Consider the following 14,471-nt stretch of genomic DNA (forward strand, 5'->3'; position numbering starts at 1 on the left):
ATATGTCTTCCTGTAGATTCAATTTTAAGGAGAAAAAGCTCCCTGTTGATATAATAGATAACTTATACCATTTTAATATAAACACTTAAGATTCCAAACATTTTGTTCTGGAATAGAATACTGAATCAGTATGGCTTTTTAAACAGGGTGTATTTTATTATGGGGGTGCCTGTTTTGGGTTATGTCCACAAACTTATCCCCAGACGTTTTTCTCTTCTCTGTTCCTTGGGAGACGTTGATGAGGTAAATATTCAGAGATGTGATTGTTCAGTTCAACCAGGAGGCTCAGCCACAATTAAAAGATGTTTAGAGGAAGCTGTATAGGTATATGATGCTGGAGAACTAGAGCAACATAGCCACATTATGTATGGATAACTTCTCCGTATAATCCAACTTTTGAAAGTGAAGTGACATCTCTGATATATTTAGAATCTTTACATGGCATAATGGGTTCAGCTTTGAGATGTAGGCTTCAGATATTCTCAAGCCCTCTGTGACATGATTGTATATGCTCAACCTTTAAGGCAAAAGGTTATTTACTTTGTTCCTCTTTATGTGGTAATTTCCTTAAAGGCCCAAGGTCAGTCTGAGTTTGGAGATGGTGCTTGAATTCAAGCCTTTTGTGATTTTCCTATATACAGGCTCTCACATCACCAAACTGCATGAAATCTTCAAGTTAGGACAAGAAAATAGGCCATAGGTGGTGAGTAGAAGAAATGAAAAGGAGTGGGAGCCTTTTCTGTACAAGTGAATGAGTGGGAACCAGGCAGATGTGCCTGGGACAAGGGAGAGCACAGATAGATGTTCAGTGAGGCAATTTACACCATAAAATGTTTTCCAGGTTTTGCTATATAGACCCCACTCTTCTTGAGTTTTAGTTGATGTGAATCCTTCACTCATCATTCTTCCTCTATCAGTACCCTCTTTATTTAAGCACATCCTAGAGGACCATATTCTCTTCATTTTCATAGCCTACATATGCAGTCAGTCCTTCATACATCTGTAGTCTTTTAAAACTCTTATGTTTCATGCTGCTGTTTCTTCTTATTACATTCCATTTTCTATCCTTCCATTGCTAAAAGCTTCAGGGTTATAGTTTACCATTGTCATTGACTTCCCACAGTCATATTTCAGCAGTTTCCTTTACCACGAGAAGCTGCTAGCTTAGAAATCATTGCTACTTTCCTCTTAGCTCCCCTCTCTGCCAAGTTTTTTACTTCATAATTGTTTTTAAAGGAATCATCTCATCGATTTTAAAAATTTAAATAAGGTTATAGTGAAAAAAGAAGTCTCCCTTTCAGTATTTCTCTTCTCCACATGTATCTACAGTGACTAGTTTCTTATGTTAACTACTTTGAGTTATTCTATGATTATACCAACATATCTGTATATATAACATCTTTATTTTTCACAAATGTTAGTATAGTATAAAGCACCTTGTTTTTTACTCACTATTATTTCTTAGAAGACATTCCATATTAATATATATTCCTTTTTCTTATGGTGGTATAATGCTTTATGGTTGGGGAAATGTCATACTTTAACTAATACTATATTAGTGAATTTTTAGGATGTTTTCAGGTTTATGCAATTTTGGAATGAAATCCTTATATATTCAGCTTTGCACAGATGTGCATGTGCATCTTTCGATTTCTTCTAAGTGCTGGGTCAGAGGTTATGTATAAGTATTTGCAGTCCACAAAAGATGAATCACTTTCCATTTCCACCAAAAAATTTATGAAAATGCCTATTTCCTGTTGCTGTCAAAATGTATTTCTTCATTCAGCAGATATTTATGGAGCCCTTTATCTGTGCCAGGTGCTGTTCTAAGCCCTAGGAAAGCATCAGTGAACAAAACGGTCCAAATTTCCTGTCCTCAAGGAGTTTACATTCTAGTCTGGGAAAGTGACCAGTGAACGTGTAAATGAAGTATATAGTGTTCCAGATAAAGGTAAGATCTGTAGAGAAAAATGAAGCTTGAAAATAAGATAATGAGTGACAAGGGAGTTGTGATTTTAAATAGAATGGTTAGGAAAAGCCTTCCTAAGAAGAAAATATTTGATCAAAAACAAAAGGAAGAAGCAGTGACATTTGAAGATATTTGGATAAAGAGCATTATAAGCAGAGAAAACAGCTAAACATAAATGCCATAAGTTAGATACAAGCCTGGTGTATCCAAGGAGCAGTAAGTAGGCCAGCATGACAAAGTAGAGAGTAGTAGATGAGGTGAAAGAGCTAATGAGAGGACAAATTATGTAAGGCCTTGGAGAATATTTTAAGAAGTTTGGTTAGTCTTAGCAAGATATAAAAGCAATAGTGGGTTTTGAACAGAAGAGTGACATAATCTTATATTTAAAAGACATCATTTGGGGTGCTGAGTAGAGAGTAGGGTGTAGGGGGACAAAAAAGGAAGCAGGGAAACTAGCCAATGGGCTGTTGGAATAATCCAGGTAAGAGATAATGGTGACTCGGTCTAGGGTGATAGCAGTGGTAGTTAGGAGAAATAGTTGGATTCTAGATATATTTTGAAGATAGAGCTAAATGGATCTGATAATAGATTTGATGTGGGATATGAGAGAAAGAGAGGAACCTAGGCCAACCCAAACATTGCAGCCCAAGAAACTAGAAGACCAGAATTGTCATTTACTAAGATAAAACTATAGAATGAGCAAGTTTTGGTGGGTAGATCAAGAGTTTGGTCTTTGCTCTGCTAAACCACTGAGATCAGTGACATAAGAGGAGAATTCTAAGGAAATCTATTAGGATAAAACTAAATATAGTAACAGGTTGTTTTGGGTTTAATGATGACACCCCAGAGATATGTCCACATCCTAACCCCCCAGGACCTGTGAATGTGACCTTATTTGGAAAAAAGGGTCTTTACAGATGTAATTAAGTTAAGGATCGCTAGCTGAGATTATCCCAATTATCTGGTTGTGACCTAAATCCACTTACAATAGACAGAAGATAGAAGAAGGCTGTGTGAGGGCAGAGGCAGAGATTGAAGTTATGCAGCAACAAGCTAAGAACACCTGAGTCTAGTTCTGATTGTTGCTTTGTGTTTTGGGAGTGTCTTGATTTTTCTTGCCTTTTCATATGCCTTGAAATTTGTTGTTGTTGTTGAAAGCCAGACATTTTGTTTAGGACAGTAGTGTGCAGAAAAGGATTAACGTAGCAGACCTGAGACTTCTTATCCTTAGAAAGGCCTGCTTGAAGTTTGGCCCTTGGCTTGCAACTAGAACTTGGATTTTGAGAAGATTCCCATTATCCTCACTGATAAGAATGGCTTACTGTGCCTAAAGTGTTTGTGCAAACAATATAATTTATGCTAAATACCTGCTTTCCTTCTGAGAGTCTGAAATTCTGGTATGTGCCAGGCAGAGACTGCCTATGTGACCAGGCTCCAATAAAAACCCTAGGTACTGAATTTCTAATGAGCTTCCCTGGTTGGTACTATTTCACATGTATTAATGGCCTGGGTAACTCTACTGGGAAAGGATCCTTGGAAGCATGTGGCTGGTTTTTCCTGGACTTTGCCCAATGCACCTTTTCTTTTTTGCTGATTTTGCTTTGTATGTTTTGCTGTGAGTTCTCCCAGTGAATCATTGAACCTCGGAGGGAGGGTTGATCTTGGGGTCCTGCAACACCATAGTAACTGGGGAAAATAGTTTTTATCCCTGAATGGGGGCATACATTTACTTCTGCAAAGCCTTTAGTGTGGAGTTTTGAGTTAATCCAGTTAGGAGTTTTAACAACTCAGCAAGGTAAGAGAGTCATACAATTTGATTGCGTTTATGTAAATTTCAAAGATAGATAAGTGACAAACAAGATATTATTACATTAACAATCAGGATAGTGGTCAGCTGGGGTCTGAGGGGTCAGAAATGATCATATAGGGTGGGTGTTTCTTCTTGAGGTACCCACAGTTGTCATGGTACGAACGTGGGTTGGAAAAGAATTTCCAGACACAAGGCAGAATGAAAAGAAGATAGAATTTATTAGAGGGAAGGGTCGCTACCAGAACAGCGGGCCGACTTCCTGATGGCCAGGGAGACCCTGAGCAAGGGTTACTGGTCTGTTTTTATAGCCAGGGAACAAAGGAAGCTGCGAGTCATCTGCTGATTGGACAGGGTATGTATACTTTCAGTGTGCAGAGCGTGAGAAGAACGGGACAAATATCTTTCCTTATATGAGACGGGAAAGGGACAGGGCATGCTGCTTGGGAGGGCTCTGGGACATTGTAATGGTCGCAATGTGACAGAGTGATAAGAGTCCTGTAACTCTTTGTTCCGGCAATGTTGGCCCTTTGAGTTTATATTGTTCTTTGTCCTTGGAGCACCACAACAATGTACTGTTTCTTCACTTGTATGGCGTTACACTGAACTTACACATTCTATGCAGTATTCTTCAGGTGTTTTCTATTTCACAATAAAAAAAATTAAAGAAAAAATATTTAAAGTTTACCTGATGATTTTGAAAATACTGAAAAAATTACTCCTCCATCAGAAAGTTTAGATATACATCTAAATGACAAGCACATAGGAAAGGACGCAAATGAGAAAAGCTGGCAAGTATTAACTTCAGCAAAAAGAATGGCTCAGACATGAATAACATTTACACAATACGAATGTAACCATGAACATTAATTTAAACCACTTTAAGGGTAATTGGAATAAGGTATTTGTCCGCTGATGTGAAGGATATTATACCTGGGTTCAAGGAGGAGCTCCAGTGGCTTCACAGACAGGGGACACCCCTCTCCCTCTCCCGAGGGGTGCCCCATAGATCCTCCCCTTTATCCTACCCTCAAGCCGGGGCTTGTGGGATAAGAGGTTTCCACCCGGCCAGGCCGAGGCGCAAGACCTTTCTGCCACATCATATGTGTCACATGCCCAGGCGGCGAGCTTGCAAAGAAAAGAATTGCACGCTCCTTCCAGAGGTAGTTTCCACGGCTCTGGACTACATTTCCCGGGGGCCATCGCGTTCACGGCTACTTCCCGTCGAAAGACCGAGTTGGCTTATGGTCCAAGTTCTCAGAGAGGGCCATTTGTTTGCGGAGGAAGAGCAGCGTGGACTCAGCAGTTGAGACTTGCGTTCTAAACGCGGCCTGGAATTCGTTGACGCTTGTCAAAGATAGAGAGGTGTGAGGACAATGGTCTTTGCCGAGCGAAGTGATAGGGTCCAAGACCGAGGCCTGTGAATGGAGACCACTAGGCTCTGGGCTCTTAAAGGTTGTCCCGGCTCCAGTCATTTCCCAGTGTCCGCCGTATCCGAGGCAAAGTTCTGTCCGCACACCGGCCCTTTCAGGACCATAGCAGGGGTCGTGCGCGAGTCCCTGAGGAACATCCACAGCTTGAGGGAACCGCAAAGTCGAGTGAGTCTAAGACCCGGAAGCGGAATGACCCCTGAGAGGCCGAGGCCGCCGCTGCGGGAGAGGGCAGTGAGGGGCTAACATTTTCGGAGTCTGAGGCTTTACCAGCCAGCAGGTGTGAGAAGGAAGACGGTGGGGAGTTGAGTATGTGTGTCCGCGCGCGGTAGCGATCGCGACAGGGAACCTTGGATGCTTGTGTGAAATTGATACAGAAGCAAGGTGTGGGAGTGATCGCACGGGAACCGTAGAGGTGTGTGTGTGTGTGTGTGTGTGTGTGTGTGTGTGTGGACGGTGCGCTGGTGACGGGAGCAGTATGTGATTGTAATTTAGGTGTGACTGTGCATGTATATGATTGTGACTGCGTCACCATGTGCGTAACCGTGTGTGTAAATATGGTAGCAGCAACTATGGGGCCAGAGACAAAGAATTGAGCGTTGCGTTTAGTAACATTCACAGTCATTCGTGAATGTGTGGAGAGCAGTTTCTGTGGGGCTATTAGTTGGATTGGAGTAGGGTAACGTAGAATGAGGGGAGAGGAATGGGAGACAGTGTAGACCACATATTCGAAGAGTTTTTCTGTAAATATGAAAATGGAACAGCAGCTGGTGTGGGAGAAGTAACCTATCGGTATGCTGGTGGGAATGAGCCATGAGAGAAGGAAAAGAAGTACAGGTAAGTGTGAGTAAGCCAGACTCATCTGTGTGGTGTGTACTGAAATTGCAAGAATAAAAGAAGGGTAGTAGCGTTGCAGCGAGTGAGCCAGGAGCTCAAGTTTTGAAAAAACAAAGGGAAGGAAATATAGTGTTTGGTAGATGTCAGCAACAGTGAGGTGGTGGTGAGTTATATATGATCTCTTGGCATGAAATTCAAAGGTAGAGCTTTTGTGGAGGACAAAGGGAGAAAGGTCTGAGAGTAATAAGAGCAAGGAGGACACCTGCCCCACTTCCAGACCCAGTGGCAAGAGACTGTAGGGAGGAAAAAAAAAAAACGTAGAGAGGGCTGCGAGAGTCCTCTGGAGAGAGCCAGGTTTCTGTTAGATCCAAAGGTAAAGGGAGTGTTCAGGGAGGTGGTTGAGGATAAAAGAGGGGTTTATGACTGTGAATTCCAGAGGGCATATTGGAAAATGTCAGGAGTTGAGGAGGGGTGAGAAAATGGGACATCCAACTGATGGGGAGTAGAGTGTCTGAAAAGAGAGATGATCAAGGAGCCTAGGGCTTTTTATGATGCACATAAACATGGATGCAGGGGATACTGATGCTTATTCTGGTTGGATTCACGGCAGTGTTGGAGAGGTAGTGTTGGGTTACAAAGGAGGACTTCTTTTTTTTTTTTTACATCTTTATTGGAGTATAATTGCTTTACAATGGTGTCTTAGTTTCTGTTTTATAACAAAGTGAATCAGTTATACATATGTTCCCATATCGCCTCCCTCTTGCATCTCCCTCCCTGCCACCCTCCCTATCCCACCCATCAAGGTGGTCACAAAGCACCGAGCTGATCTCCCTGTGCTATGCGGCTGCTTCTCACTAGCTATTTATTTTACATTTGGTAGTGTATATATGTCCATGCCACTCTCTCACTTCGTCCCAGCTTACCCTTCCCCCACCCCGTGTCCTCAAATCCATTCTCTATGTCTATGTCTTTATTCCTGCCCTGCAACTAGGTTCATCAGTACCATTTTTTTTAGGTTCCATATATATGTGTCAACATACAGTATTCGTTTTCTCTTTCTGACTTACTTTACTCTGTATGACAGACTCTAGGTCCATCCACCTCACTACAAATAACTCAATTTCATTTCTTTTTATGGCTGAGTAATATTGCATTGTATATATGTGCCACATCTTCTTTATCCATTCATCTGTCGATGGACATTTATGTTGGTTCCATGTCCTGGCTATTGTAAATAGTGCTGCAAGGAACACTGTGGTATGTGACTCTTTTTGAATTATGGTTTTCTCAGGGTATATGCCCAGTAGTGAGATTGCTGGGTCGTATGGTAGTTCTATTTTTAGTTTCTTAAGGAACCACCATACTGTTTTCCATAGTTGCTGTATCAGTTTACGTTCCCACCAACAGTACAGGAGGGTTCCCTTTTCACCACACCCTTTCCAGCATTTATTGTTTCTAGATTTTTTCATAATGGCCATGCCAACCGGCATGAGGTGATACCTCATTGTAGTTTTGATTTGCATTTCTCTAATAATTAGTGATGTGGGGCATCTTTCATGTGTCTCTTAGCCATCTGTATGTCTTCCTTGGTGAAATGTCTATTTAGGTCTTCCGCCTTTTTTTTTTTTTTTTTTTTGCGGTACGCGGGCCTCTCACTGTTGTGGCCTCTCCCGTTGCGGAGCGCAGGCTCAGGACGCGCAGGCTCTGGACGCACAGGCTCAGCGGCCATGGCTCACGGTCCTAGCCGCTCCACGGCATGTGGGATCTTCCCAGACCAGGGCACGAACCCGTGTCCCCTGCATCCGCAGGCGGACTCAACCGGTAAGCCACCAGGGAAGCCCCTGCCCACTTTTTAATTGGACTGTTTGTCTTTTAATGTTGAACTCCATGAGCTGTTTGTATATTTTGGAGATTAATCCTTTGTCCTTTGTTTCATTTGCAAATACTTCCTCCCATTCTGAGGGTTGTCTTTCGTCTTGTTTATGGTTTCCTTTGTGGTGCAAAAGCTTTTAAGTTTAATTAACTGCTATTTGTTTATTTTTGTTTTTATTTCCATTACTCTAGGAGGTGGGTTAAAAAAGATCTTGCTGTGATCTATGTCAAAGAGTGTTTTTCCTTTGTTTTCCCCTAAGAGTTTTGTAGTGTGTGGTCTTAGCCAGATTCTTAACCACTGTGCCACCAGGGAAGTCCTATGTGATTTTCTTTATCATGCAATGATAGTGATACCACGCGGTAAAATAAATTAGACTGTAGCAATAATCAATACATTGGCACCTCCTCGGTGGAAAGTACAAATAGAAGGAAATGAAAATTTGCTTAATAATTTACTTGCTTTCAATTTCTATTTTAAATGACTGTCTCCGTATCATTATTCCTAATAACCAGGAGCTCTTTCTTTTCTTTCAGCATTGCACCTAATTCCTATTAAAATATGTTTTTCTTTGCCCTTTATGAAGGCAGTTGTTAACAATAAATATTCTATTAGCTATGTGCTGCACATTCTTCTAAGAGTAATTAATCACTTCAATAATCCATGAGGTACAAAGTATTAGTATCCCCATTTATTTTTCAAGAGTTTTGCTTGTTGTATTATTTGTCTTTTTTTTTTTTACATCTTTATTGGAGTATAATTGCTTTACAATGGTGTGTTGGTTTCTGCTTTATAACAAAGTGAATCAGTTATACATATACATATGTTCCCATATCTCTTCCCTCTTACGTCTCCCTCCCTCCCACCCTCCCTATCCCACCCCTCCAGGCGGTCACAAAGCACCGAGCTGATCTCCCTGTGCTATGCGGCTGCTTCCCACTAGCTATCTACCTTACGTTTGGTAGTGTATATATGTCCATGCCTCTCTCTCGCTTTGTCACAGCTTACCCTTCCCCCTTCCCATATCCTCAAATCCATTCTCTAGTAGGTCTGTGTCTTTATTCTTGTCTTACCCCGAGGTTCTTCATGACATTTTTTTATTCATAGATTCCATATATATGTGTTAGCATACGGTATTTGTCTTTCTCTTTCTGACTTACTTCACTCTGTGTGACAGACTGTAGGTCTATCCTCATTACAAATAGCTCAATTTCGTTTCTCTTTATGGCTGAGTAATATTCCATTGTATATATGTGCCACATCTTCTTTATCCATTCATCTGATGATGGACACTTAGGTTGCTTCCATCTCCTGGCTATTGTAAATAGAGCTACAATGAACATTTTGGTACATGACTCTTTTTGAATTATAGTTTTCTCAGGGTATATGCCCAGTAGTGGGATTGCTGGGTCATATGGTAGTTCTATTTTTAGTTTTTTAAGGAACCTCCATACTGTTCTCCATAGTGGCTGTACCAATTCACATTCCCACCAGCAGTGCAGAGTGTTCCCTTTTCTCCACACCCTCTCCAGCATTTACTGTTTCTAGATTTTTTGATGATGGCCATTCTGACTGGTGTGAGATGATATCTCATTGTAGTTTTGATTTGCATTTCTCTAATGATTAATGATGTTGAGCATTCTTTCATGTGTTTGTTGGCAGTCTGTATATCTTCTTTGGAGAAATGTCTGTTTAGGTCTTCTGCCCATTTTTGGATTGGGTTTTTTGTTTTTTTGTTACTGAGCTGCATGAGCTGCTTGTAAATTTTGGAAATTATTCCTTTGTCAGTTGCTTCATTTGCAAATACTTTCTCCCATTCTGAGGGTTGTCTTTTGGTCTTGTTTATGGTTTCCTTTGCTGTGCAAAAGCTTTGAAGTTTCATTAGGTCCCATTTGTTTATTTTTGTTTTTATTTCCATTTCTCTAGGAGGTGGGTCAAAAAGGATCTTGCTGTGATTTATGTCATACAGTGTTCTGCCTATGTTTTCCTCTAAGAGTTTGACAGTGTCTGGCCTTACATTTAGGTCTTTAATCCATTTTGAGCTTATTTTTGTGTATGGTGTTAGGGAGTGATCTAATCTCATACTTTTACATGTACCTGTCCAGTTTTCCCAGCACCGCTTATTGAAGAGGCTGTCCTTTCTCCACTGTACATTCCTGCCTCCTTTATCAAAGATAAGGTGACCATATGTGCGTGGGTTTATCTCTGGGTTTTCTATCCTGTTCCATTGATCTATCTTTCTGTTCTTATGCCAGTACCATACTGTCTTGATTGCTGTAGCTTTGTAGTATAGTCTGAAGTCAGGGAGCCTGATTCCTCCAGCTCTTTTTTTTGTTCTCAAGATTGCTTTGGCTATTCGGGGTCTTTTGTGTTTCCATACAAATTGTGAAATTTTTTGTTCTAGTTCTGTGAAAAATGCCAGTGGTAGTTTGATAGGGATTGCATTGAATCTGTAGATTGCTTTGGGTAGTAGAGTCATTTTCACAATGTTGATTCTTCCAATCCAAGAACATGGTATATATCTCCATCTGTTTGTATCCTCTTTAATTTCTTTCATCAGTGTCTTATAGTTTTCTGCATACAGGTCTTTTGTCTCCGTAGGTAGGTTTATTCCTAGATATTTTATTCTTTTTGTTGCAGTGATAAATGGGAGTGTTTTCCTGATTTCACGTTCAGATTTTTCATCATTAGTGTATAGGAATGCCAGAGATTTCTGTGCATTAATTTTGTATCCTGCTACTTTACCAAATTCATTGATTAGCTCTAGTAGTTTTCTGGTACCACCTTTAGGATTCTCTGTGTATAGTATCATGTCATCTGCAAACAGTGAAGCTTTACTTCTTCTTTTCCGATTTGGATTCCTTTTATTTCCTTTTCTTCTCTGATTGCTGTGGCTAAAACTTCCACAACTATGTTGAATAAGAGTGGTGAGAGTGGACAACCTTGTCTTGTTCCTGATCTTAGTGGAAATGGTTTCAGTTTTTCACCATTGAGGACGATGTTGGCTGTGGGTTTGTCATATATGGCCTTTATTATGTTGAGGAAAGTTCCTTCTATGCCTACTCTCTGCAGGGTTTTTATCATAAATGGGTGTTGATTTTGTTGAAAGCTTTCTCTGCATCTATTGAGATGATCATATGGTTTTTCTCCTTCAATTTGTTAATATGGTTTATCACATTGATTGATTTGCGTATATTGAAGAATCCTTGCATTTCTGGAATAAACCCCACTTATCATGGTGTATGATCCTTTTAATGTGCTGTTGGATTCTGTTTGCTAGTATTTTGTTGAGGATTTTTGCATCTATGTTCATCAGTGATATTGGCCTGTAGTTTTCTTTCTTTGTGACATCCTTGTCTGGTTTTTGTACCAAGGTGATGGTGGTCTCATAGAATGAGTTTAGGAGTGTTCCTCCCTCTGCTATATTTTGGAGGAGTGTGAGAAGGATAGGTGTTAGCTCTTCTCTAAATGTTTGATAGAATTCGCCTGTGAAGCCATCTGGTCCTGGGCTTTTGTTTGTTGGAAGATTTTTAATCACTGTTTCAATTTCAGTGCTTGTGATTGGTCTGTTCATATTTTCTATTTCTTCGTGATTCAGTGTTGGCAGGTTTGGATTTCTAAGAATTTGTCCATTTCTTCCAGGTTGTCCATTTTATTGGCATATAGTTGCTTGTAGTAATCTCTCTTGATCTTTTGTATTTCTGCAGTGTCAGTTGTTACTTCTCCTTTTTCATTTCGAATTCTATTGATTTGAGTCTTCTCCCTCTTTTTCTTGATGAGTCTGGCTAATGGTTTTTCAATTTTGTTCATCTTCTCAAAGAACGAGCTTTTAGTTTTATTGATCTTTGTTATCGTTCCCTTCATTTCTTTTTCATTTATTTCTGATCTGATCTTTATGATTTCTTTCCTTCTTCTAACTTTGGGGTTTTTTTTGTTCTTCTTTCTCTAGTTGCTTTAGGTGCAAGGTTAGGTTGTTTATCCGAGATGTTTCCTGTTTCTTAAGGTAGGATTGTATTGCTATAAACTTCCCTCTTAGAACTGCTTTTGCTGCATCCCATAGGTTTTGGGTCGTCATGTTTTCATTGTCATTTGTTGTTTTAGGATGGAATGTCCTATAAATATCAATTAAGTCCATCTTGTTTAATGTATCATTTAAAGCTGTGTTTCCTTATTTATTTTCATTTTGGATGATCTGTCCATTGGTGAAAGTGAGTTGTTAAAGTCCCCTACTATGATTGTGTTCCCGTTGATTTCCCCTTTTATGGCTGTTAGTATTTGCCTTATGTATTGAGGTGTTCCTATGTTGGGTGCATAAATATTTACAATTGTTATACCTTCTTCTTGGTTGATCCCTTGATCATTATATAGTGTCCTTCTTTATCTCTTATAATAGTCTTTATTTTGAAGTCTATTTTGTCTGATATGAGAATTGCTACTCCAGCTTTCTTGTGTTTTCCATTTGCATGGAATATCTTTTTGCATCACTTCACTTTCAGTCTGTATGTGTCTGATTTTGGTATCAGAGTGATGCTGGCCTCGTACAATGAGTTTGGGAGTCTTCCTTCCTCTGCTATATTTTGGAAGAGTTTGAGAAGGATAAGTGTTAGCTCTTCTCTAAATGTTTGATATAATTCACCTGTGAAGCCATCTGGTCCTGGGCTTTTGTTTGTTGGAAGATTTTTAATCACAGTTTCAATTTCAGTGCTTGTGATTTGTCTGTTCATATTTTCTATTTCTTCCTGGTTCAGTCTCGGAAGGTTGTGCATTTCTAAGAATTTGTCCATTTCTTCCAGTTTGTCCATTTTTTTGGCATATAGTTGCTTGTAGTAATCTCTCATGATCCTTTGTATTTCTGCAGTGTCAGTTGTTACTTCTTTTTCATTTCGAATTCTATTGATTTGAGTCTTCTCCCATTTTTTCTTGATGAGTCTGGCTAATGGTTTATCGATGTTGTTTATCTTCTCAAAGAACCAGCTTTTAGTTTTATTGATCTTTGCTATTATTTCCTTCATTTCTTTTACATTTATTTCTGATCTGATCTTTATGATTTCTTTCCTTCTTCTAACTTTGGGGGGTTTTTGTTCTTCTCTCTCTAGTTGCTTTAGGTGTAAGGTTAAGTTGTTTATTTGAGATGTTTCTTGTTTCTTAAGGTAGGGTTGTATTGCTATAAACTTCCCTCTTAGAACTGCTTTTGCTGCATCCCATAGGTTTTGGGTCGTCATGTTTTCATTGTCATTTGTTTCTAGGTATTTTTTTATCTTCTGGAACCCCTATAATTCGAATGTTGGTGCATTTAATGTTGTCCCAGAGGTCTCTGAGACTGTCCTCAGTTCTTTTCATTCTTTTTTCTTTATTCTGCTTTGCAGTCGTTATTTCCACTATTTTATCTTCCAGGTCACTTATCCGTTCTTCTGCCTCAGTTATTCTGCTACTGATCCCATCTAGAGTATTTTTCATTTCATTTATTGTGTTGTTCATCATTGTTTGTTTCATCTTTAGTTCTTCTAGGTCCTTGTTAAATGTTTCTTGCATTTTGTCTATTCTATTTCCAAGATTTTGGATCATCTTTACTATCATTATTCTCAATTCTTTTTCAGGTAGACTGCCTATTTCCTTTTCATTTATTAGGTCTGGTGGGTTTTTATCTTGCTCCTTCATCTGCTGTATTTTTTTTGTCTTCTCATTTTGCTTCTTACTATGTTTGGGGTCTCCTTTTTGCAGGCTGCAGGTTCGTAGTTCCTGTTGTTTTTGGTGTCTGTCCCCAGTGGCTAAAGTTGGTTCAGTGGATTGTGTAGGCTTCCTGGTTGAGGGGACTAGTGCCTGTGTTATGGTGGGTGAGGCTGGATCTTGTCTTTCTGGTGGGCAGGTCCACGTTTGGTGGTGTGTTTTGGGGTGTCTGTGGACTTATTATGATTTTAGGCAGCTTCTCTGCTAATGGGTGGGGTTGTGTTCCTGTCTTGCTAGTTGTTTGGCATAGGGTGTCCAGCACTGTAGCTTGCTGGTCGTTTAGTGAAGCTGGGTGCTAGTGTTGAGATGGAGATCTCTGGGAGATTTTCGCCATTTGATATTACATGGAGCTAGGAGTTCTCTTGTGGACCAGTGTCCTGAAGTTGGCTCTCCCACCTCAGAGGCACAGAACTGACTCCTGGCTGCAGCACCAAGAGCCTTTCATTCACATGGCTCAGAATAAAAGGGAGAAAAAGTCGAAAGAAAGAAAAATAGAAAGAGAGTAAAATAAAATAAAATAAGGTAAAATAAAATAAAGTTATTAAAATAAAAAATAATTATTAAGAAAAAAAACTTTTTTAAGTAAAAAAAAAAAAAAAGGACAGATAGAACCTTAGGGCAAATGGTGAAAGCAAAGCTATAGAGACAAAATCTCACACAGAAGCATACACATACACACTCACAAAAAGAGGAAAAGTGGAAAAAATTATAAATCTTGCTCTCAAAGTCCACCTCCTCAATTTGGGATGATTCGTTGTCTATTCAGGTATTCCACAGATGCAGGGTACATCAAGTTGATTGTGGAGCTTTAATCCGCTGCTTCTAAGGCTG

The 14,471-nt window shown here is 39.7% G+C and overlaps 1 protein-coding gene across 3 annotated transcripts in view; it reads left to right on the forward strand.

The window, feature by feature from the left end:
- The first annotated feature begins 5,082 nt into the window (after positions 1-5,082).
- The window catches only part of LOC309977044 (uncharacterized protein), a 32,813-nt gene continuing 23,424 nt past the window's right edge, over positions 5,083-14,471 (forward strand). For 2 of the 3 annotated variants that reach the window (XM_082862966.1, XM_082862967.1), the window contains exon 1: positions 5,277-5,374. Coding sequence is in view for 1 of the 3 variants with exons in the window: in XM_082862965.1 (XP_082719091.1) it covers positions 5,201-5,374 (174 nt within the window). In the remaining 2 variants the exon portion in view is untranslated. Of the gene's footprint in view, positions 5,375-14,471 lie in introns of all 3 variants that reach the window. The other variant, XM_082862965.1, reaches the window with a different exon arrangement.

This window comes from Leucopleurus acutus (genome assembly GCF_964270905.1).
Source record: "Leucopleurus acutus genome assembly, chromosome: 20".
NCBI classification, from domain to species: Eukaryota; Metazoa; Chordata; class Mammalia; order Artiodactyla; family Delphinidae; genus Leucopleurus; species Leucopleurus acutus.